The sequence below is a fragment of the Opisthocomus hoazin genome, chromosome 3 (assembly GCF_030867145.1).
Source record: "Opisthocomus hoazin isolate bOpiHoa1 chromosome 3, bOpiHoa1.hap1, whole genome shotgun sequence".
In the NCBI taxonomy this organism is placed as follows: domain Eukaryota; kingdom Metazoa; phylum Chordata; class Aves; order Opisthocomiformes; family Opisthocomidae; genus Opisthocomus; species Opisthocomus hoazin.
In genome coordinates this window covers 59018270-59040862 of record NC_134416.1, presented here as the reverse complement: position 1 = coordinate 59040862, position 22593 = coordinate 59018270, and the positions used below count along the sequence as shown (strand labels likewise).

At 40.2% G+C, this 22593-nt stretch overlaps 1 protein-coding gene across 11 annotated transcripts in view; it reads right to left on the bottom strand.

The window, feature by feature from the left end:
• Window positions 1-22593, bottom strand: part of PTPRM (protein tyrosine phosphatase receptor type M) — a 499856-nt gene that overhangs the window by 311841 nt on the left and 165422 nt on the right. For all 11 annotated transcript variants that reach the window (XM_075416445.1, XM_075416446.1, XM_075416448.1 and 8 more), the window contains exons 3-5: window positions 18927-19192; window positions 7320-7398; window positions 2695-2810 (exon numbers count right to left, since the gene is read on the bottom strand). In XM_075416445.1, coding sequence (XP_075272560.1) covers window positions 2695-2810; window positions 7320-7398; window positions 18927-19192 — 461 coding nt within the window. The remainder of the gene's footprint in view (window positions 1-2694; window positions 2811-7319; window positions 7399-18926; window positions 19193-22593) is intronic.

Below are 22593 nucleotides of genomic sequence, written 5' to 3'. Positions count from 1 at the left end.
ATCATCTCATTATATTGTGGAATTGCCAAATTCAAACAGATTAGGCCTCCTGATTTGACTTACCTGCTAGAAATGCTGACAAGCCCCTAAAATCACACAATTTTATTTATTTATTTATTTAGTTATTTACTACGGTTTGCCCTTAAGTTTTTATAAATTTAAGGAAAAAAACATCAAAAGGATGGTAGAAAGGGCATAATATTACTAGTGGACAACCTAGGCATATCAGAGAGACTGCATGACCCGCTTGTAATACAGCTAAAACCTGAATCCCTACTACCTGAGGGCTACCATAAACGTCTCCAGTGAATGGTGGTCATTTTATTCTGTCTCTAGTATACATAATGTTTTTTATTAAGATGTTTTGTATTGGTTCTACTGTTACCAGGAATGAAAGGATCTTTAACATCAATTAACAAGTCATATGATGTAGAAGATACTATGTTTTCTGACAGCTATTACAGATAGCATTGTACTCATGGTCCTGTGGCAATGTCATGAGATATTATCAGCAGGCATATACAAAATTCCTCAATATCACACCATGAAACCAGATGGTCTCAGTTGATTGATGGAGAACTTCAAGGTCTGGGGATCTGTTACCCAACAGTGACCTAGTACACTAACACATGGCTGTTCCTGCTGGGAACAGTATCTCACAGCCTCGATTTGCAGCATCCCATACGTGCAGCTGTCTCATCAGTCTTACTGTAAATTGCAGCAGACATCTCTGGAAACTGGCAAACAAGTACAAAAACAGATCCAAGCTATCCAGGAGATCCTATCAACTTTTGAATTGTTCTTACACAAAGTCACACCTGGAATCTGGACAACCTTGGCCTGATTACCAGAGAGACCTGTAGTTATATGGACAGAATAAATAAACAGTAACCCTGCAGGAAGATGAAATTCCTCAAAAAGTCAATATGTCACTACTTGCTTATTCTTAATACAGAGTAAAAAAAAAAGTCTCATGATCATGTATAAACAAAGAATCACTTAACTAAGCTCAGCAAATATATTCTGGAATTGCTATTGCTTTTAAGAAGAATGATTTTATATTACATAAAATCTAGAAGGATATTTAATTTCTAAAATAAAGAAGTTATATTCCAGCCTTGTAAAGAATTTACGTGTGTCTTAAATTCTGTGCAAAAAAGTTAAAGATGAAATTATACTGTCCTGAAATTTACGGAAACACTGAATGGAATCAGGATTTCCCTATACTGAATTCTACCCCAAATTTTACAAAAGAGCATTATGCAAAAGTTCAAAGATTCTAGAAAGGTTATCACTGATGAAATAATAACCCGTTATTTCCCCATACATGCTAAACTCTTCTCATGACCGGAAAAATCATTCTTTCAAAAAAATCTCAGTGGCTTAGGAAACACAGGAGTCTAATTCTACCAATTCAATGCTGTAATACTGGCTTCAAAGGGCTGGAGCATTAGAGAAGTATCAGCCGTATATCAGCACAGAGGTTGTAAATCCCCATGCAAACCCAAATAAAAACAAAGAACACTTCCATTGCCTTCTACAGTATTTGATCAGGCTCCTTCTGGACAGATATAATAGTATGTCATTCATCTACAGATAAATAAGGGTCTTTGCTTTTCAAGTGGTTTTACTTACTTGTTTGTGTGTTAGTTTTCTTATAACTACTCAACTTGTCACACTTAAATGAATAATTTCTGAAATGCTTGATGAAATTTTGTACCAAGTGCAATGTGAAAGGAAAATTACAGTAAAAGCCTGAAACTGTTTAAACAACACAAATAGAGAATTTAATCTCTAAGTCCCACCTGTTACTATTGCTTTAATTTCTCCTATCCCTCCTTCTCCACATACTGCAGTTTCATCTGACTGATCTCTTTAGGCATTGTCTTAGGCATCTTTATTTCCCTCTCAAACACAACATCTCAGTTCTAGCATGTTGTTTTTCACGTATGGAAAGCATAGGGATATGCAGGTTGGTATATTCGTAGTGCTAAGTCCAAATACAGACTATTGTTTGCTGTAGAGAACAGACAACTCTGCAATGATGGCAGCAAGACAACAGTTAAAATTGCACCCCCATTACTAAAAGAGATCAAGTAAGATTCATGTTCTCAATACAAGGTTACACATACGGATAACGGAGACTGTCTCTGCTGAAAGAAAAGGAGTTGGAGACAGACTTTAAAGCAAGATCTGGCAGCTATCTAGAAGCTACATTACTCAAGAAGTTAAAAATCACAGACTCAGTGAATACATTCATTGGCTCTGTAATACAGAAGGTAAGATCTGATTGTCATACTGGTCTTCTCTAGACTTAAAAAGTAAGAATGCAATTTTAGCTGAAAATACTAAACAGAGATAGAGGTAAGCCAAGAAAATCATTGTGCATAATGTTGCAGTTAGCCAGCAGAGACATGATGAGAAAGCCATGTGCTCTGCCTTGGCGATTTAGCCATTACTCACGATGGTCACGTAACAAAAACATTACCTTTATTTTTAATGAGGAATCCTATTGAAACAAGGGAGTATTCTGTTTCTACAACAGAATACCTACCACACAGCTGTTCAAAGGTGCTATAAAATCTAATATTGATGAAACAGACAGTGCTATCACTTTTCATGTTTTACATTCCTTTCAGAGTGATTAATTCCCCTCCCCCCAGATCTCAGTGCATTGGGAAAGAAAGAAATTACCTGTAACCAGAGTCTGTCATCTGAGTCTGTTCCACCATTGGCAGTGCACTGAAAAGTAGCAAATTGTCCTGCATTGACTTCCACACTCTGAAGACGCAAGAAATGCGGAGTTTTTGCTGTTGGAAGAAGATAAAGTAATGAAGTTATGCAACACGGAAGTACTGGCTATTAATAATACACTGAAAAAATTAAATAGCCCTGCTTTAGAAGGTTCAAATCACTGACTACACATCAGATTTTAGGTTGGTTTACTTCTGTACCTGGGAGAGTGCAGAAAAGAAGGGTGCTATTTAATTGTTTCTGCTGCGTAATTTATCTTAGCTAAGCATCCCTCTTACAATAACACTCTATTAATAAAGATCATCTTGGAAACTAATTATGTTTTGAACCAAAACCTATTAGATACTTACACTACCAACTAGATAAAACAGTAGGAAGCTGAGTGACGTTGTCAGGGAAACAGGTTTTTCTTTTTAACCAGGTATAGAGGTATATAGAGGAGATGCTTTAGAAATGTAGCACACCGAACAGCTAAAATACTAACATAACACTTCTCACCAACTACAGCTGCGTTCTTTAAATATAATTATTTTCAACAACAATGCAGAAAAAGACACAATGCATTCTCCATATCAATACCTTCTTTTCATTTAGAAAGAGAAAACACTCCTAGTTAAAATTAAAGCAATATAGCTACAAATAACCTAATGTATGAAATAGATATTCAAACAAGAACTATGTCCACTGAAAGAGTAAAGATAGGATGTGTATTTTTGTTTTACTGCAAAGAGCCAACCATGGGACACAAAAAAACACAAAGATTGGATACAGACACTTATCTTTGAAAAAGCAGTATTGCCCAACCATTCAAACCCTACTGCAGGAAAGGGGTCTTCTTGTACTGTCTATACTAGCAGATAAGCCAGGTTCTGAACATTGCTTTCAGACATCGAAATGTTAGTATTAGCAACAAACTGTCAAACTAAACATACACTTTCTAGCAGAGCATCACAACCATTTGACGTGTTGATGACATATTCTTAAAACACCATATCACTGGGAGAAATTGCAGTTTTAGGCAATTTAAAAATAACCAGCTACCAGAATTCCAGAAAAAGTTTCTTAATATCCAGTACAAGGCAGTATAAGAAGGAGCAGATAGAATAAAATTCGACTAAAATAGAATCATAGAATGGTTTGTGTTGGAAGGGACCTTTAAAGGCCATGCAGCCCAACCGCCCTGCAGTGAGCAGGGACATCTTCCACTAGATAAGGTTGCTCAGAGCCCCGTCCAACCTGACCTTGAATGCTTCCAAGGATGGGGTATCTACCACTTCTCTGGGCAACCTGGTCCAGTGTTTCACTACCCTCATGCTAAAGAATTGCTTTTTTCTATCTAGTCTAAATCTACCCTCTTTGAATTTAAAACCATTACCCCCTGTTGCAACAGGCCCTGCCAAAAAGTTTGTCCCATCTTTCTTATAAGCTGGTTTTCAGTACTGGAAGGCTGCCATAAGCTATCCCTGTAGCCTTCTCTTCTCCAGGCTGAACAACCCCAACTCTCTCAGCCTTTCCTCATGGGAGAGGTTCTCCAGCCCTCGGATCATTTTTGTGGGCCTCCTCTGGACCCACTCCAACAGCTCCATGTCCTTCCTATGCTGGGGCTCCAGAGCTGGGTGCAGGACTCCAGGTGGGGTCTCACCAGAGAGGAGTAGCAGGGCAGAATCCCCTCCCTTGACCTGCTGGCCGCGCTGTTTTTGATGCAGCCCAGGACACAGCTGGTGTTCTGGGCTGCCAGTGCACATTGGTGGCTCATGTCCAGCTTCTCATCCACCAATACCCTCAAGCCCTTCTCCTCAGGGCTACTCTCAATCCTTCTATCTCCCAGCCTGCATTGATAGCAGGGGTTGCCCCAATCCAGGTGCAGGACCTTAGACTTGGCCTTGTTGAACCTCACAAGGCTCACATGGGCCCGCTTTTCAAGCTTGTCCAGGTCCCTCTGGATGGCATCCTGTCCCTCAGGTGTGCCAGCCACACCACTCGGCTTGGTCATCTGCAAACTTGCTGAGGGTGCACTTGATCCTACTGTCCATGTCATTGACAAAGACATTAAACAGTACTGGTCCCACTACAGACCCCTGAGGGACACCACTTGTCACTGATGACCATCTGGACATTGAGCTGTTGACCACCACCCTCTGCGTGTGACCATCCAACAAATTCCTCATCCACCGAACAGTCCACCCATCAAATCCATATGTCCCCAATTTAGAGAGACAGATGTTGTGGGGGACCGTGTCAAAGGCCCTACAGAAGTCCAGATAGGTCACATCTGTAGCTCTTCCCTTTTCCGCTGATGCAGTCACTCCATCGTAGCAGGCCACTAGGTTGGTCAGGCAGGACTTGCCCTTGGTGAAGCCATGTCTTGAATCACTTCCCTGTGCTCCATATGCCTTAGCAGAGCTTCTAGGAGGATCTGTTCCATGGTCTTCCCAGGTGCAGAGGTGAGGCTAAATTAATATCTAACTATGGAAGGAAATCTTTTCATGCTAACTGTCCTTATGGCAAATTTTTTAGACATACTGGGTTTTTTCCTTAAACATTTCCCAATTAGGACAGACAGACTTTAGGTCAAAGTCATCCTCTTTGCCTATCAAACTATTAGTGTCTGACTATCCAGTAAAATTCTACAATAAGTTCCCCACTTCTCAGTAACTTTTTTTTTTTTTTTACATCTGCTTTTACCCCACTTGTGTTTTTTTCTTGGTCTTCCTAAAATCTGGAAAATGAGCCTTTCTGAATTACCAGGTATGGCCTAAGTGGAGAGGGGCATTAGGTTTTAAAAACAAACACACACACACACTAAAAAACCACCCACCCACCACAAGCCATCCCTTTCAGTTCTACGTGCTTACAACTTGCTTTCTGCTTGGTCTTTGTCTGCACTACCCAGACAACTGTCTAGCAAATATTTGTCCCATTTCAATTTTTATTTAAAGAGGTAATCATTCCAAAAGTATTTTTTCTGGCAATATACAGAAAGAATAGAATTATCAGTTGTACAAAGTTTTAGACACGCAGCAGTTCTGTTCCAATTTTTATACTTTTTCAATTTTCTTGTAGACAATGTAACTTGATTGATGTCTTAATTTCTAACATTTTAATGACTTCATCAAAGAACTCTTCATTAAAGCTTTTGCATTTCAACACTGTGTCATCAGAATTCTATACGCTATGGAGTATAACTTAAGTCTCCACATCAACAAGAGCTACTCGCAAGTTTTGAGAACTGATTGGTACAAACACACAGACCCAACCTCTCAAAATCTGTGTAAGAAAAATCATTAAGCTGATAAAATACTGCTTTGGACTTATCCTACCTGAACCAAAGATATACATTCAAAATGCAGAAGCACAAATACTGCCTAACAACATGAAAGCCTGCTGTGTTTATTAGAACTAAGTGATCCAGAAATAACAGCTGCTGATTCTGCATAACTGTCTCTGTATTTGAAAAAATGTCTGTGTCTTCTTGCCACTAACACTAAAACCATTTTTATGAGCTGCTCTGATAAACCACTTTTTATTTTAAATCACAGCTCTTACTTAAAAGCCACAAAGAATGCATACAAGCAGAATACGGTATAAGGGGAAGGTGAATAATCACACCGAAGTTGGTGTCTTTTTCCTCACTCAGTCATTTGGCAAATAAGATTACAACCCACAATTTTATGTATGATCTTAATACACCTTATTTAACAAACAGCAAATATGTGAAATAATATTTTATTTGTCTGTTCAATTACATCTGGATTAGTACATTTAAAGCTTTAATTTATAAGGGTTTTTATGATCGAATCATCGAGTCCGGGTGGCCTTCGCCCTGCCCCAGCCTGTGGTGACCGCTGCAGTGGGCAGGTGTCCCGGCTCCGGGAGAGCCTGTCTGCTCTGGGGGGAGAGGGGAGCTTTGCTACGGTGAAACAAGAGCTATATTGACCAAAAAGGGGAGCTTTGCTATGGCGAAATAAGAATTTTATGATATCAATTTTTAAAAAAAAACATAGAATAGTTTATTACACATCCTTAAAAATGGGATAAGGAAACTTATCAGAAACAAAAGCAAGTAAAACAGTGCAGAAACTGAGCCACGAACCCAAAGTACAACACTTGGGAAGTTCCCTAAGTAACCTTGCTTAGCAAAGCCTCAGCCACCTGAGTTTTCTTCCTTCTAAGCCTTGGAAAAAATAACCATATATATTCAGCTCTTGCGTTGTTCATCTGCTTTTACTAATGCCTCAGCTTGTGGCTGCATTGAATTTTTGATGACAATAGAAAACTGGTCAACATATCTCGACGACTTTTGTTTTGAAGGAGTCATTAGATGGCCCATTTACTGCCTGGGGCTCACGCCAAGCACTGTACACAAGGTGAATACAAGAGACATCTTTAAAGCCACTAAGGTGCAAGCACTGAAATGCTAGCAACACTGTGTACATACTCAGTCTATATTTATAGCAGCGACATTGTTTTCTGACATTTTCTGTATCTTTTGCTCCACATTTATTAAAGCATAGTGGCACATTCATCTTACAGGGCTGGCTATAAAATAGCGGATAGGTACTTACTACATGGATGTCCTAAAACTTTCACTTCATCAATAGCCACATATCCTGGGTGACCTGAAGTGACCACTTCAAAAACAACCTGAGAAGCGAAAAGAGAATTTCAGTTAGCAGCTTTGTAACACAGGGAATATAAAAATACTGTGTTACAGAAAAATACATCAACTCTTTTAACATGTTGAAAACACCCTGAAAACAAAATACAATCCAAAAGCCTCAAAATGTGTTGTTCATATTATTAAAAGGAAACAGAACAGAAATCACATCTTTTCATATTTATACTATTTTGGGCGATTTATAAGCATGACCATATATAGCTCACAATGAGAAACAATCAAATCCCCCCAATACCTGGTCTGCCAAAGTAGTTACCTAATAATAATTTCATTTTCAACTCTTTGTCTTGCAGAATAAACTTCTACTTTTATTTTAAAAATGACAGTTCTGCAGTATACAAAGATTTGCATGGTATCAGACACAAATTTAATTTTTTTTATGAATGTATTTTCCATGCTCTTAATCTTCCACCAAATGTAGTGAATTAAGTAAGGCAGATCCATTTGCCACAGTTTGTTTAATGGCTATAAATAGGCCACAAAATAAATGGACCATTCTTGTCATTTGAATTAAGTACACTCAAAAGTAAACCTCTCCAAACTTTGGCAGCCTTAGCTTTGAACATCCCAAGAATGTGGAATAGAAGAAAATATGCTAGTAACATTAGCAGGTACATTTCCAAACCAATGCTCAAGAAGTTCATACTCAAATCCAGGATGTGATTTTTTTTTTTTTAATGCTTCCTTTTTACTTGGAAAGATATCTGTAATTGCCTCTTTTAAATAGTCTTGGAAGTACACTGAGGAAGAAAAAGTTTAGAAACTGTTTTTCACACATATGCTGTACCTGACCTTGGAAGAGGTGCAGAAGGACACTATGTACCATATCCTTTACTGCAATTATTTCAGCAGAAACAGAGTGGTACATAATGTAAACATGTCACACAGCCCCATAATACTATATCACAGTTACCTGGTGCTGAATAATCACTGGCAGAGCACTGACTACGATTCTAAAACAAACCTTGAGGTGAGCAAATTCTTCACTACCTCTTGCTTCTCCCTTTTCCCTTCTTTTTCATTGCTCCATCTGTGGACATTGATCCTGTTCTTCTCTCCCAGACACCATCTTCCTAAACTCTGTCCATTTCTCCCTCTCAGTCTCACTGGAGGAAAACTGCCATAAATATGGCTTTAACTCCACATGGCTGACAAGGAAAAAAATAGTTTTCATTCTGGTTCTGTCTCCTGTCCACACAAAATCTGCAACCTGCAGTGTCAATGTTGCCCCAAGTAAACCAGGCAGCAACAAGAAAACACAAGACAGCAATGAGGAAAGTCCAAAAGCCACCAAACAAATTTTGCAGAAACAACATCTCCCAGAAAACGATTGCTCAGCCACAAGCCCCAGCCTGCAGCCTTCTAAATGCCCAGTGGCACTCTGATGGCACTCAAAGCTGATACTGCTGATCCACAGCAACAGAGTGGACAGGGTATGGTCTTGGCTTTTATCCAGAGGAAAACCATTCAAAATCTCGAAGCGTCTCTTTCCCACAAAGAAAATCTTCTGGTGGAAATGGTCTTAGGAACCATCTTGGGAAGTAGAAGGAGAAAGAAGCAGAAACTCTTCAAGAAAAATCTACATTCAAAGTCCTGAAAGAGCCTTTCCAGCAATGATCATTCCTACCATCATCTTAACAGCCTTGAAATGGAAATACAAAGGTGACATGCACAAAGTAAATGGGCAGCGCAAGACCCAGAATACAGCTCCTAATTTCACTCACTGAACTTTGAAAAAAGAACAAGCATTTCTCTCTATTAACATATATGACAAACAGTATCCTTATCTTTCTTTGTGGGATTGTATGTTTGCAGTCTGTGTTCTGTGCTGTGAAAAAAATGGTTATGCTGGTGCCCTTGGAGGAGGGAGGAGACTGCTCCATTTCCTGGGGAGCTACTAAGACTATTCAAAACAGAGGAGGTCTGAATTATAAGGCATGAGAACCATGGCATAGCCCTGGGAACCTGCAGTTAATGCGGGAATGTTACAACATTGTGGTGAAGAACAGGGAGCAGACAGCCAGATCTTAGAAATGGTGGAAAAGTTTCCTCAGGGAAACATGCTGCCACTAAGAAAGTCACTGCGTTAGCTGACTAAGCGTGGAGGCAAAAACCTGCCTGTAAACACAGAGGGCTGGGGACAGTTATTGATTTCTCTCCTGTATTCCTTAGTGGCTTTGAGTTTTCCCTGCTAAGAAGAAAAAACAGTTAACTTTCTAGTTTTTATTGAAATCGAACTTCGCTGTTTTTTAAAAGGTCTCTTTTTGGGAACTCACTATAAGGAGGAGATCTGCTTATAGCCTCCTGAAAGGTCTACTGGATCCATGACTCCACCACTGCAGAGGAGAGGAGTTTTTTTCAGGTTCTTCACTTCTTGATATGTTAAATTCTAGAAAAGCCCAGGAGGAACCAGCACATGCTCACCCCGAAGAAGGGGCCAAACCAGTCAGAAGTTTTCTGCTAAAAACATTACTGCCAGATAATGGGGATTTAACTATTTTTTAAAAGCTGCGTAAAAGTGCCTTTTCCGAAGAACTACCTGACTTCCAACAAAACCAAATACCTGAACTCTAGAAAAGAAAACACACACAATACCTGAGTAGAAGATCTCAAAATAATTTCTGTAATTGCTAACTGGTGAGTTTAGCTACAGGCTCTCTGAGAGGCTTTAAGTACTTCATAATTGCAACATACTCGCAGACAAAGCTGGTAGATTCTAAACACAAACCCCTTCCTTCAGCTCACAGGCAGAAACCACAGCCCTGAAATAACTGAATTGGACCTGCTTATTTCAGGAGACAAAGACTCAATGAGTGATCTAAAATATCCTGCTGTATCGCTAGACAACATACCAAAGATTTCATCACCACAAATAAGGCAGGCAATGCATCAAGAAACTGCCAGATGGACATACTATTAAATTACGATTATTGTCATTAACAAAGCATGTTCCAAAGAAAAGTAATACAAATTGAAATACTGTCAGTTTAATCATGCTTCCATTAAAAGCAATAGCCAAGCTGATATCAACTTTAATGATCGTAAATTCTGGTCTCTTCTGACACAAAATATGCAATTCTTAGTAAACGAAAGAGATGCTACAGTCAGCAGTGACACATCACCAAAGAGACATCGCTGATGTGCCTTTTACTCTATATATTAAAAAACATGACACCTATTCCAAGCACAGTAATATAATTTCTGTTCTGTTCACAGGGTGTGAAATACTATCAACTGCTGTACCAAATCCAGCATTTTGTTTTATTTAAATTAATAAATTAAGATTATGGATTAAATATCTGCTTAACTAAGCATTTTCCCTTTTTACACTATAAAACCACTTGATCCTACGCATGACTTGTTTCTGAAAGTCCTAGTAAGTGTGCTGCACACAGTAAAAGGGTGCTCAGGGATGGACCTAAAAACACTTCTGGTAGCTCATTTATTCATTGAAAAGCTTGTATTAGGGCTGGCAAGACTATTCACAAATCTGGAACAGTTTTGCCAATGATTTCACTCTAAATGAAACCTAGAAACTTATTTCATCTCCATTTTTTTCCATAATTTCACATTTGAAAAGTTGCTTGTCTTGAAGAAGTTAACATTTTACTCCTGCCTCCAAATTTTGCCTTTCCTCAAGCCTGATGCAACACCTGTAGGCACTATAAAACAGAGAAACACACCAGTCAAAACAGAGAAAACACACCAGCAACGTCAGACTGGGCAGCCCTTCTATTCTGCCACCTTATCAGCCAGGAAACAACCGGTTAAAACACTGAAATCATTTGCTCAGGAAAAACTCTGCCAAATGTTGGCCTGAGAGCTGTTTTACACCATTCCCTCCCTCCAGGCCTGCCAAACAGGAACCAGGGAAGCAGCTTAGCACTGCACTGTCCCTGATCCTCCCTGCTTCAGTGAAGAGCAAAATTAGCTTTTCATTCCTGCCACTTCCCCTTTCTACATATGAACAAAGAAAATGGGTCTGCTCACCAACATAAATGCTTACTGCTGAAAATGTGCAACTCGAGATAACTTGTCTGTTCCAAAGAACAATAGAAATAAACAGGTTTTGTTGCCATACAACCTCACTCTGTAAATTCCTGCCTTTGTTGTTGCAAAATTACAATGCTTTTAGTCAAAATGTGGATTGTACCTAATATAAACACTACTTCACATGACCTAAAAATAGCACTTTGCAAAAACAAGAAGGAGAAAGGAGTATTAAGAAAGACACTTAACGTCAGGCTGCAGTCCCGCTCCCCTGCACTGCCAGTAAGTGGGCAGTGATGTACCACACGCAGCCCGCACTGCCCGCTCCTCTCCGCATGCCGTGCCTTACCGCACAGAGTGCCTTCCTTTGGCTACGTTTTACAAGGCGTTGGGAACAGCCTCCCTCCAGAAAACTGGCAACGTCTTGTACCCCTGTGGGCTGAGCTCTTCTCCCTCTTTTGACTCGCACTCGGACTACCCACTTCATCACCGGGGCACAATCACAGAGATTGCTGCCTTGTCAAAGCCACGCGAAGGGACGCTCCTGACCTGGTCCTTCCCAGGCCCCGCAGCAAACTGTCACAGCTTATTGACCTGGGCTCCCTCAAACGTGGTTAAGCCTCCCTGGCTGCGAATTCACTTCATGCCGTTGCCCTCCCCACCTCTCAATCCTACACAGCTACCATTCAGCAAGCACACGTGCACTCAAGCACATTAACAACATTTTGGTGGTTGCTGCCTACCTGAGATTCCAAAGAAACCTCTTATGAGTGAGCAACACTGAAAACTGAGCTCCTGACATTAAAGCTTATTAAATCTTATTCTTCTCTTTTTGTTTTCAAACCAGTTGTTATCTTACCTTTCCCTACTGAAGGTTCTTTCTTAGTTTAGCAACAAGGGATGGGAAAAAATAACAGAGCCTTGGGCATATGACAAAAAGCGCATGCCTGCTTACTCTTGGCCATTTTTATACTGTTGGGGGTTTTAAATTTAGATATGTGGTCTGCCCTGGTGCATCTTTCTCAAAATAACTATTCCCAAACCACCCAATTCAATGAAGAGAAGCTATTTAAGATGCCTGACACAGGGTTGCAATTCAAAATGCAATATGCATTTCAAAGTTTCTTTTGAGTTCAAAGCACAGTTCAGGAACTGTGTGCGTGCTGCTGAATGCAACGCACACAACACACGAGAATGTGAGCCTGACCTTTACTGCTAAAGAAGCTTAATTCTCTGTCCTGGCTGATGACTTCAGTACATTGCATGAGCCAACTCCAAGCAAACCATGTACAAAGCAGGTTATGAAACAAATGAAAGTTTAAGTCCATATTTGAAATGGTAGGTTGGATCTACTGCTTCTTATTCCCTGAACTCCTAATTTACAGGGGAAAGTGTCAGAATGGTAAAGGGTAAATCTCATCTCAGTGTGAAGTGATACCATGTAACTCCTTTGCGTCCCTACTGAAAAAGATCAGGATTTACTGCCAGGCTCTCATCCCATTTTCTCATTCCAGCTTCACAGGAATTTATGTTTAAAGAAGGTACAGTGGCACAGAGAATAGCATTACTCCACTGGAAGCTATTTTTAATCCTTTCAATTCCATTCCTGGATTTTAAAACTGCAGTGTTTGTTGTTTTATTTAATCAACATCTGTTTCAGCTCACTGCTGCCGCGCCTGACTCCCAGCAAAGTACAAAGCAAATAATTCAAAATATAAAAACTGATAGGGGGACCGTGTGCAACTTGCAACGGTGCTGTGCCAAAATGCTTGTTTGCAGGGTTAGGAGCTGGAAACACAAGTCACTCATCAGACTCAACCCAGCAGTGGTATTTTGCATGCTGTAAAGTTCCAAAACTGCAAGCTTCAAAATCTATTTAAAATACTACTAATTGGTCTGAGAATCATTAACTAACCTAGGGAAAAAGAAGGAAAATATTACTCCCCCTCTACCCCAAACACACAAAACAACCCTGAAATCAACAATTTTTCTCCTGCTAAAAGATTCAAGTGAGGGAAAAAAATCAAAACTTTCAAGAAAATGAAAAAAAAAAAAAGACCCTGCATCAATTTTAGAGCCTCAACCTACTGAGACTGCTCCCCAAGAATCTACAAACAAGCTGACCACTACCCATAGAAATCTACACAGCATTTAATCCTCTTTTTCTGTGTGCATCCTAATTCTAGTCAAGTAAGGAGGAAGGTGAAGTTCTTGGTAATTATGCGAAGCCTTGTTTTGCTTGCAGGCTGTCTCTAATGGCATGGTAAACTCCTTGACTCCTTGGCATGGTAAACTCCTTGACGCTCTTGCTCAAGGTGCACCAAGTAGACAATAGCTCACTAAAGCAAACAATTTCTCCTGTGACCAATGATAAAAAGAGGAAGCCAATGCTCCCTCAGGGGAGCTCTCCTAAAGGGGTTTTATAATACAGAAATAAGACTAGCTCCTGTAGAAATATCCCAGCTACTTCGATACAAATAGCTCAGAGACCAGGAGGCACAGGAGGAAAGAACAAGGTGTGCTGATTATCTTTGACTCTCAGAAGGTGTTTGGCAGCTTGAACCTATGTTACTGCATCTATACTGTAATCAGCAACTGGACTGCAACGTAGACATACCCTAATGCCAAAGGCAGATGTTGAGCCGTAGCACTTAAAAGACCTTTAATTATGGAATTAAATACATCTTTAATCATGAGAATACTTGACAATTTAAGTTTAAATAAGCAGTAATTAAACCTCAATTAGTGTTGTTACATGCAGGTTATCATTGTGATTTATAGAAGTAGTACAGCCTTCATATGGGGTGAAATTTACACAAATAATTACCTAGTGAAAAGAAGAGTGTATGCTAAAAGAAATTAATTACTTTGTTCAGTGACTGTACTTCTAAAGAGCCAATTCTAAATGGAAACACAACATGAAAGGTATTAACAAGCTTGGATAACTGGTGCTACAACAATAATATACTGTTAATTATTAAATCTTTTGAATGCTTTGCGTATCTGTGTTAATAATACATGTTCTAAACAAATATATCTTTAGAAGTTCGATTAAAATTAACTCCACACTCCACAATTTAATTTTTAGTCAGGTACCATTAGTGGGAGTTATTCTGCCTATGTTTTTCATGAATCAACAGCAAAACAGACCAACACCACTGTGTTTTTAAGCATCCTGAATTGCATAAATACTCTAAATCTGAAATGTTATCATATAATTTCTCTTCAGAGTTCTGTAGTACATCTTGGCTTCATTTGCAGCTAGACAGCTTGTAGGTGTCCTATTAATGGAATGGAATTATAAGGCATTCACAAACATGCCCATGCCTACATGGATATGTGATTCAAAACACAGCCAAGAAAATCATGCAATTACATTGCTTTGTCCCTTCATCTACTAATGCTGAGTCTTTTCCTGAACATTACTCACCAGGCAACTACCAACCTTCATACATGAAGAGTTAAAAAGGGCCGTATCATTCCTTAAAAATCTTCTTGGCGGACTTTTCTTAATTCTGTTCAGTAAGGTCAGACAGCCTCAGAAAATCCCTGGGAGGAAGTCTTGTACATTTTGGAGGTTATGTGAGAAACAAATAGATTTGTGACAGAAGAGGTCAGAGTTTTGGAATCAAATTAATAGCAGCTTAGGAAACAGACCTGGTGCTAGACACCTGTCAGATGGGTCCTCTGCCTTCTCCCACCACACATGCAGTCATTTGAGCTCTCACCTAGCTTGGATGCACATTCTCACGAGATTCACATATACCCTCTCTCCTCTCCCTAACCTTCTCCCAGATGCTTGCAGCTACCTTCCTGTCTCCCCTCAAAACAGACTCTGAGAAGAGCAAAAAAGCATGAAAACAGATGAAAAGAATTCAGAGACAATGAGAAATTGCAAGTGTTACAAGGCAAGTGAGGAAATTGCATCACAGATTTCTGAGAGAATGGAAGCAACCAAAATAGAGATGATTGACCATAAGCTCAGGAAACACATGGAGCTGTTGGAGCAGGTCCAGAGAAGAGCCACAAAAACAATCCGAGGGCTGGAGCACCTCTCCTGTGAGGACAGGTTGAGAGTTGGGGTTGTTCAGTCTGGAGAAGAGAAGGCTGCGGGGAGACCTTATTGCAGCCTTCCAGTACCTGAAGGGGCTCTATAGGAAAGCTGGAGAGGGACTTTTTACAAGGGTGTGTAGTGACAGGACAAGGGGTAATGGCTTCAAGCTGAAAGAGGGTAGACTTAGATTAGAGATGAGAAAGAAATTCTTCACTATGAAGGTGGTGAGGCACTGGGAGAGGTTGCCCAGAGAAGCTGTGGCTGCCCCCTCCCTGGCAGTGTTCAAGGACAACTTGGATGGGGTTTTGAGCAACCTGGTCTGGTGGAAGGTGTCCCTGCCCATGGCAGGGGCATTGGAACTAGATGGTCTTTAAAGTACCTTCCAACCCTTACCATTCTGTGATTCTATGATAAGCTGTCAGAATGGAGACAGAGCTTCCTCAAGAATAAATTAGTTTATCTACAGCGAAACCAGTGAAGCTAAAGTATTTTACAGTGATTCCTTGGACCACCATGGATATTACTTTTGCAGAAGACATTTTGTGACATCAGCTAAATTGCAACACCTAACCAGACTGTACGCAGCAAATGAAAATTACTTACTATATTCCTCACTGAAAGAAAGATTATGTAAATATTTCTGTATTTCCAGAGGCAAAGAGAGCACATGGAATCCATTATAGACAGATGCAGTTGCCTATTGTACATCAGGTGATGCACAGTAATTTACTAAACTACAGTACCCCATCCAAGCACATAGGGTTCACCTACAAATAAGGGTGAACAGTGCAGATGGCAGATCTTGAGGAGAAAGTGGACTAGAAAGGTTATATTTCTATTTCTATGGCCAAATACGCATGTTACTCAGACATCAGTTAGACGTATCATATTGTTACATATCTGACACAGATTATTACTATACCAAGAACATTTAGAACTGTCAGAGCTTGCCTGTATTTTTATTAATGTTAATTTAGCTTAAATTTACTAGTTAGAGTCAGCGCTTCTTCTGTTAAAGTTCCCTTGTCCACGATAGCATTTTGGTTCAGAGCTAGAGTGAGGCTTTGAAGCACAATCCTCATCTTTACTGACTGCTGATTCACAGAGCAGTTCTGTAGCATAAAAACCAGACTCCTTTCTGAAGAAAGCAAATTGGAAGTTCCTCTGCTAATTTACTCCAAATCCAGATGGGGTCATTAGGGTCCAGATTTAGGCATGAGCAACACAGTAACACATTCACCCAGCGTCTGCAAAATGTGCACACATCACACAGCGCTCCTGAACCACCCAACATGCTCAGAAAACCCTCCGGTAGATCCCATGTTACAAACTATCTAGAGTTATATGCGATGTCTGTCACGAAATTGTCTGTGGGATGCTCTGCTCTTCTCCCACCATCCACTGAGACTAGCAACACAGACTGGTCCTCATTTCAGTCAAGACAGACAGGCTCTGGCATCACTACAGGGCATTCTCAACCCTGGTGTCAAATGAGTTAACGTGGGGCCCACAGTCTTGTAGTAAGGTCACAGATTCATAGAGTATCCTGAATTGGAAGGGACCCATACAGATCATCAAGTCCAGCTCCCTGCTCCTCACAGGACTACCTAAAACTAAACCATATGAGTAAGAGCGTTGTCCAAAAATTCCTTCAACTCTTGCAGGCAACAAAACACATGCTGCGTTTTCACCCTGCAAGATGTAAAGGTATGGCTAAACCAAGCTTGGACTCCATGATCAGGATACAGTCTCATGCTTCAGAAAGGCGGGTAGTACACAGCTTCTCCCACAATGCTGAAGTGAACCTCAACTCTGCTAATATGCCTGCTCTTCTGGAAAAGCTGCCAGTACTCCCTCTTCAAGTCTACGGCCAGTTGTAGCAGATCCACATCACGAGTCTTCCCAGTGAAGTTTGCCAAGATGTCCATAAACTTACCCCTGATCCTCTCAAGAAAGCCCCAACAATGCCATTGTGGTAATTCCTAGCCACCCTGGGCAGAGCACTGGATGCATATGTGGACCCTGTCAATACCCCTTACACAACCTAGGAACACACTGTCGGAGGCAAGAGGAAATGAATGAGTGTGCTCTTCTGGATCTTCAAGTTTTGCACCCACTGCCAGGTATGCCTGTTCCAAGGACAAGATGATTCTGGCAGTCCAAACTCATCTTTTGGACCCAGACTTTCTGTTGATTGTGGGTGAAGCAATCGCAGAGGAAAGACTCCAGAAAGTTCTTCAGCTTGGTTTTTTCCTTTGAGGAAACAGGGTTCAAGAGGAACCGCTTCAGTTCACTTGAGACATCCTCACAGATCAACTGCTGCAGCCACAGAAACAAGATCTCTGTAACTCCCTAGAGTACCTTGCAGTGGACATTGCCAAACTCATAATTCAAATATGACAGGGCAGCAAACACCTGGTCACTCTAAACAGCACATGCAGGAACAGAAACAAGGCTCTGCCACCTATGACACTGGTAGTCGGAGCATTGATGTAGGAATCAAGATGCTGTCACCCCCTGGAACAACACTGTGTAATGACAACACTGTACTTCCTAGGGAGGTCTGCAGTCAAAGAATCTTCATCTTTGGGACAGCTTTTCTTCAGAAGGCTTCAAACCATAAGTATGGTGACAATGCTCAGCACAGGTGACCAAATAAAATCCAAACCAAACTTTCCAAACTGCAAGTGAAGATGAGAGGAGACTCAGTAACATCTTTGATCTACTGGTCTGATTTTTTATATCAAATTACTTGCTTGTGGAGACATACGCTATATTTTCATGGGAAGGATAAAAACTGTTGAACTACTATACAACAATAAATAACTACATAATCTGTAAACTTTCCTACAAAAAAGCGTCACCCTAAAGGAACTGTCAAGTGAAATTCTCCTTAAATCTTTAGGATGTAATCAGAAGCCCATTCCTATGATAGCTACTGTTGTATTTATGATTACTGCTGGACAGAACACATGGATATTGAATTCAAACTGAAGACTCAAACTGAGAATTCAAAGGATTCTGCTGGTTCTAAAGCAGCAAGTATTGCTGATCTAAATCAAACATGAGGACTCTACTGCAATAAAATCTATCGGCATTCAATTCCAGCATCCCTAATGAACTGAAAGAATGAGTGAATTTATTATACAGAAACAGAGGTAATTGACTGAAATCAATGGCAAAATTTCTAAATTGTTCCTGTATAATTATTTCATCCACATTTCAAGTGTGTGTGTGCATACATTTCATATACTTCTATAAATGCATGTAAACATATAAACACACAGCCATATATACGTAAAAACAAACATCTAGCATCATCTACAAAAACATAATTAAGATACAGATTAACAAAACATATTGAAAGATATTTTGATTTCAAGTCAAAATCATGATTAAGAACCAGGTGACTATTACGAGAAACAAAGTTTCATGAGAAGTAAAACATACCTGATAAAAACTGGGCCAGAAAGTGCTAATTGCCAGTTCCGCTCTGCTCCAAGTAGCAGTGATAGATGTGTTCCAGATCGGGTTACCAATAGGACCATCATTAACTTTCACATATATATTCAAAGTCCCAGGGCTAGGTCCACTCTGGCTTGAAACATAATAGTGGAAATCAATACAATGTGTATCATTTTCTTTCAGATGGGGTAGCAGGAGGTGAGCTTTCTGTCCCGCAAATCTCCCAGACGTATTCACCAACATGAAAGAACCTGCAAAACAAAGTCACTAGTTCAATTTCTTCTTTGTTTTACTTTTCTCTCCCTAATATGGTGATCTGTAATTAAAGCAACATTTAAAAAATGACCATTTTGCCTTGCTTCTACTAATATAACAGTAATCTGTATTTGGTAGGTATTTAATCTCAAATTACTTTTGAGAATCTCAATATCCTTTTCCAAAGCTAGCAAATATTGGAATCCCTATTTTACAGTTGGAGAAAGAAAGAGACAAACAAAAAAACACCAAAGTGATCAGCACTGCGCTGAATCTACAGATGTTAGAAGAGAATCAATTGTAGGCCTGAACTATCTGAGAATTTCTATATGCAGAGTCTGTACCGGGATTGCGTGGCAAGGTTTTGGTAGTTGGGGGGCTACAGGGGTGGCTTCTGTGAGAAGCTACGAGAAGCCTCCCCCATGTCCAACAGAGTCCATGCCAGTCGGCTCCAAGATGGACCCGCCCCTGGCCAAGGCTGAGCCCATCAGTGACAGTGGTAGCACCTGTGGGATAACACATTTAAGAAGGAAAAAAAAAAAAACCCTGCATAATGGCATTTTGCAGCAGGAGAGAAGAGTGGGAATATGTCAGAAAAACAACTCTGCAGACACCACGGTCAGTGAAGGAGGAGGGAGAGGAGGTGCTCCAAGCACCAGAGCAGAGATTCCCCTGCAGCCCATGGAGAAGACCACGGTGAGCCCCTGCAGCCCACGGAGGTCCATGGTGGAGCAGGTATCCACTTGCAGCCCGTGCTGGACCCCAGGCCAGAGCAGATGGATGCTTGAAGAAGGCTGTGATCCTGTGGGAAGCCTGCACTAGAGCAGGCTCCTGCCAGGACCTGCAGACCTGTGGAGAGAGGAGACCACGCTGGAGCAGGTTTGCTGGCAGGACTTGTGATCGCGTGGGGGACCCACACTGGAGCAGTCTGTTCCTGAAGGACTGCACCCCGTGGGAAGGACCCACGTTGGAGAAGTTCATGGAGGACACTCTCCCGTGGGAGGGACCCCACGCTGCAGCAGGAGAAGAGTGTGAGGAGGAAGGAGCAGCAAAGACAACGTATGATGAACTGACCGCAGTCCCCATTCTCCCTCCCCCATGCGCCACTCGGGGGGAGACAGTAGAGAAAATCAAGAGTGAAGTTGAGCCCAGAAAGAAGGAAGGGGTGGGGGGAAGCTGTTTTAAGATTTGGTTTTATTTCTTCTTACGCTACTCTGATTTGATTAATAAATAAAACTAATTTCCCCAAGTTGAGTCTGTTTCGCCCATGACAGTAATTGATGAGCGGTCTCTCCCTGTCCTTATCTCAACCCACGAGCCTTTTGCCGTATTTTCTCTGCTGTCCAGCTGAGGATGGGGGAGTGATAGCGTGGCTTTGGTGGGCACCTGGCATCCAGACAGGGTCAACCCGCCACAAGAGTCACAATGAAATCAGGGAGAATTATATGTGCTCAGATGGCGGGATGTAGTATATGATGTAATCACCAGCTACGTCCTTGACTGATTAAGTGTGACAATTGTTTCATGGACTCAAGAACTGAGAAAAGCAAGAACAAATGAAAATACCCAGCAAATTGGTAAGCTTTAACAGGGGGCGCAAAAAAGTGGGGGTGGGAGGATACGAATTTTACACTATGGTCCCAACTTCAACAACAAACAAGAAATGTAAAGGTGTAGTTCAAATAACACCACGTTCAAACAACCCTCACATGAACAGCTAGTCAATTTATGCTCTATTTTTCAGTGCCTATTAATATGTTTCATTGAAGTGTACCTTCAAAATAATCATGTTACAGAACAGATGTGCAGCTAAAGAATTTGAATCACTGTATAGACATTGTATTAGAGAAACAGAACATGATTTTCAAGACATTGATATTTCTGGGTTGAACAAATACAAAGGAAAGAAATCTATTACTACATATACTATGGTACCATAGAAGGAAATAAAATTCAACACAATGTCTACTGTGGAAAGAACACATATCAATGAAATACATGAGGCAATTTAAATCCTGTGTTTTTCATAAAAGTCAAGAAATGGTTATGTTATAGGTGCATGCTCTAAATGCATAGCTAAGCGCTCTTACAAAAATATAAAACACATTTCTCAAACAGCTATTAGAAAACATTTTTTAATTTTTTAATTTTTTTTTACTTTGATGGGTGATTATACCTCGAAAAATCAATGAGATACAACCTCCTAACTCATTTATTGAAACAGAATGTAAGTGTTCATGGAATATTGGTCCAGACTGCACCTTTATCTTAAATAGGTTTAACTACTTAGTAATACAGTTTTGCAGCTACTTTAAGTTATTTATCAAGCATAACTTCTCATTAATTTCATTCTAGACAAGATAACTGAGTTTGTAAAGGTGATTAAAATGGAAATTAATTGTGATACAAACAAATCTGAATCTTTTACTTCCTAAAAGGAATTACTGTCTACTAAATTTACAGACTGTTGGTTACTATAACATACTGGGAAAAATCCCTATTCATTAGTAACATAAGTAGAAGTCACTGAATGTATTTTCCATACTCTCCTAGAGAAAACTTTTAATTTTTTATTCAGTAGAAGGAAAGAAGGCAAGAAGGCAAGATTCATGTGCTTTTCCATGCAAGAACCGGTTTCTACAGGTTTCTGATTACACTATACTCAAATTTATTTTACGCACATCTGCAACATTTTATTTCTTGCTGTGTTTCAGTAATCAAAAATGTAGGAAGGCCACAATCAGGAGAAAAAAAGGACACACACCCATCTCTCATTCTAGCTGCAGCTGCTGAAAGAGGTGGTAACCTTGCTCCTAACCTACTGGAACAAGCACAGGAAGGAATACTGCTTATTACTGCTTTTCACATGTGCTCACCCTGTTTCAGCCTGTCACAAAGAACATCACTTTCATACAGAATGCCCTATGCATTTTTGACTTGTAATACAAACATCTGCAAATAGTCCAATGCAGAAAGAATCAAATTTACTTCCACGAAGACACAGTAAGGAGAAGACTCCTGTCTTTACCTTATACAGAGGAGACTAACAAAGTTAATGGCCTTTGGTCTTTCCAATACTTTCTTTAGTATGGTTCCTAAGTTGTTTGCGGTCTTGGGTTGATCGAAGTATAAAATTCACCTGTGTTGGAGTTTTTGATATTGTTGCTCAATGATTAACTAGGATGCTGAAGGATGAAGAATGGATAGGCACCCAGCTAGAACAAGAGTTAGTCATGCTATATTACTTACAACACATTTCCCCATCTTTATAACACAATAAAGGGTTAAAAATAAAACTCACAAAAATGTATTTGGGTATGAAGAGGAAGCAAATAAATTTTTAATTTAGCCACATGGATCTTTGCTTAAAACAAGCAGGAAAGAAACCAATACTCCT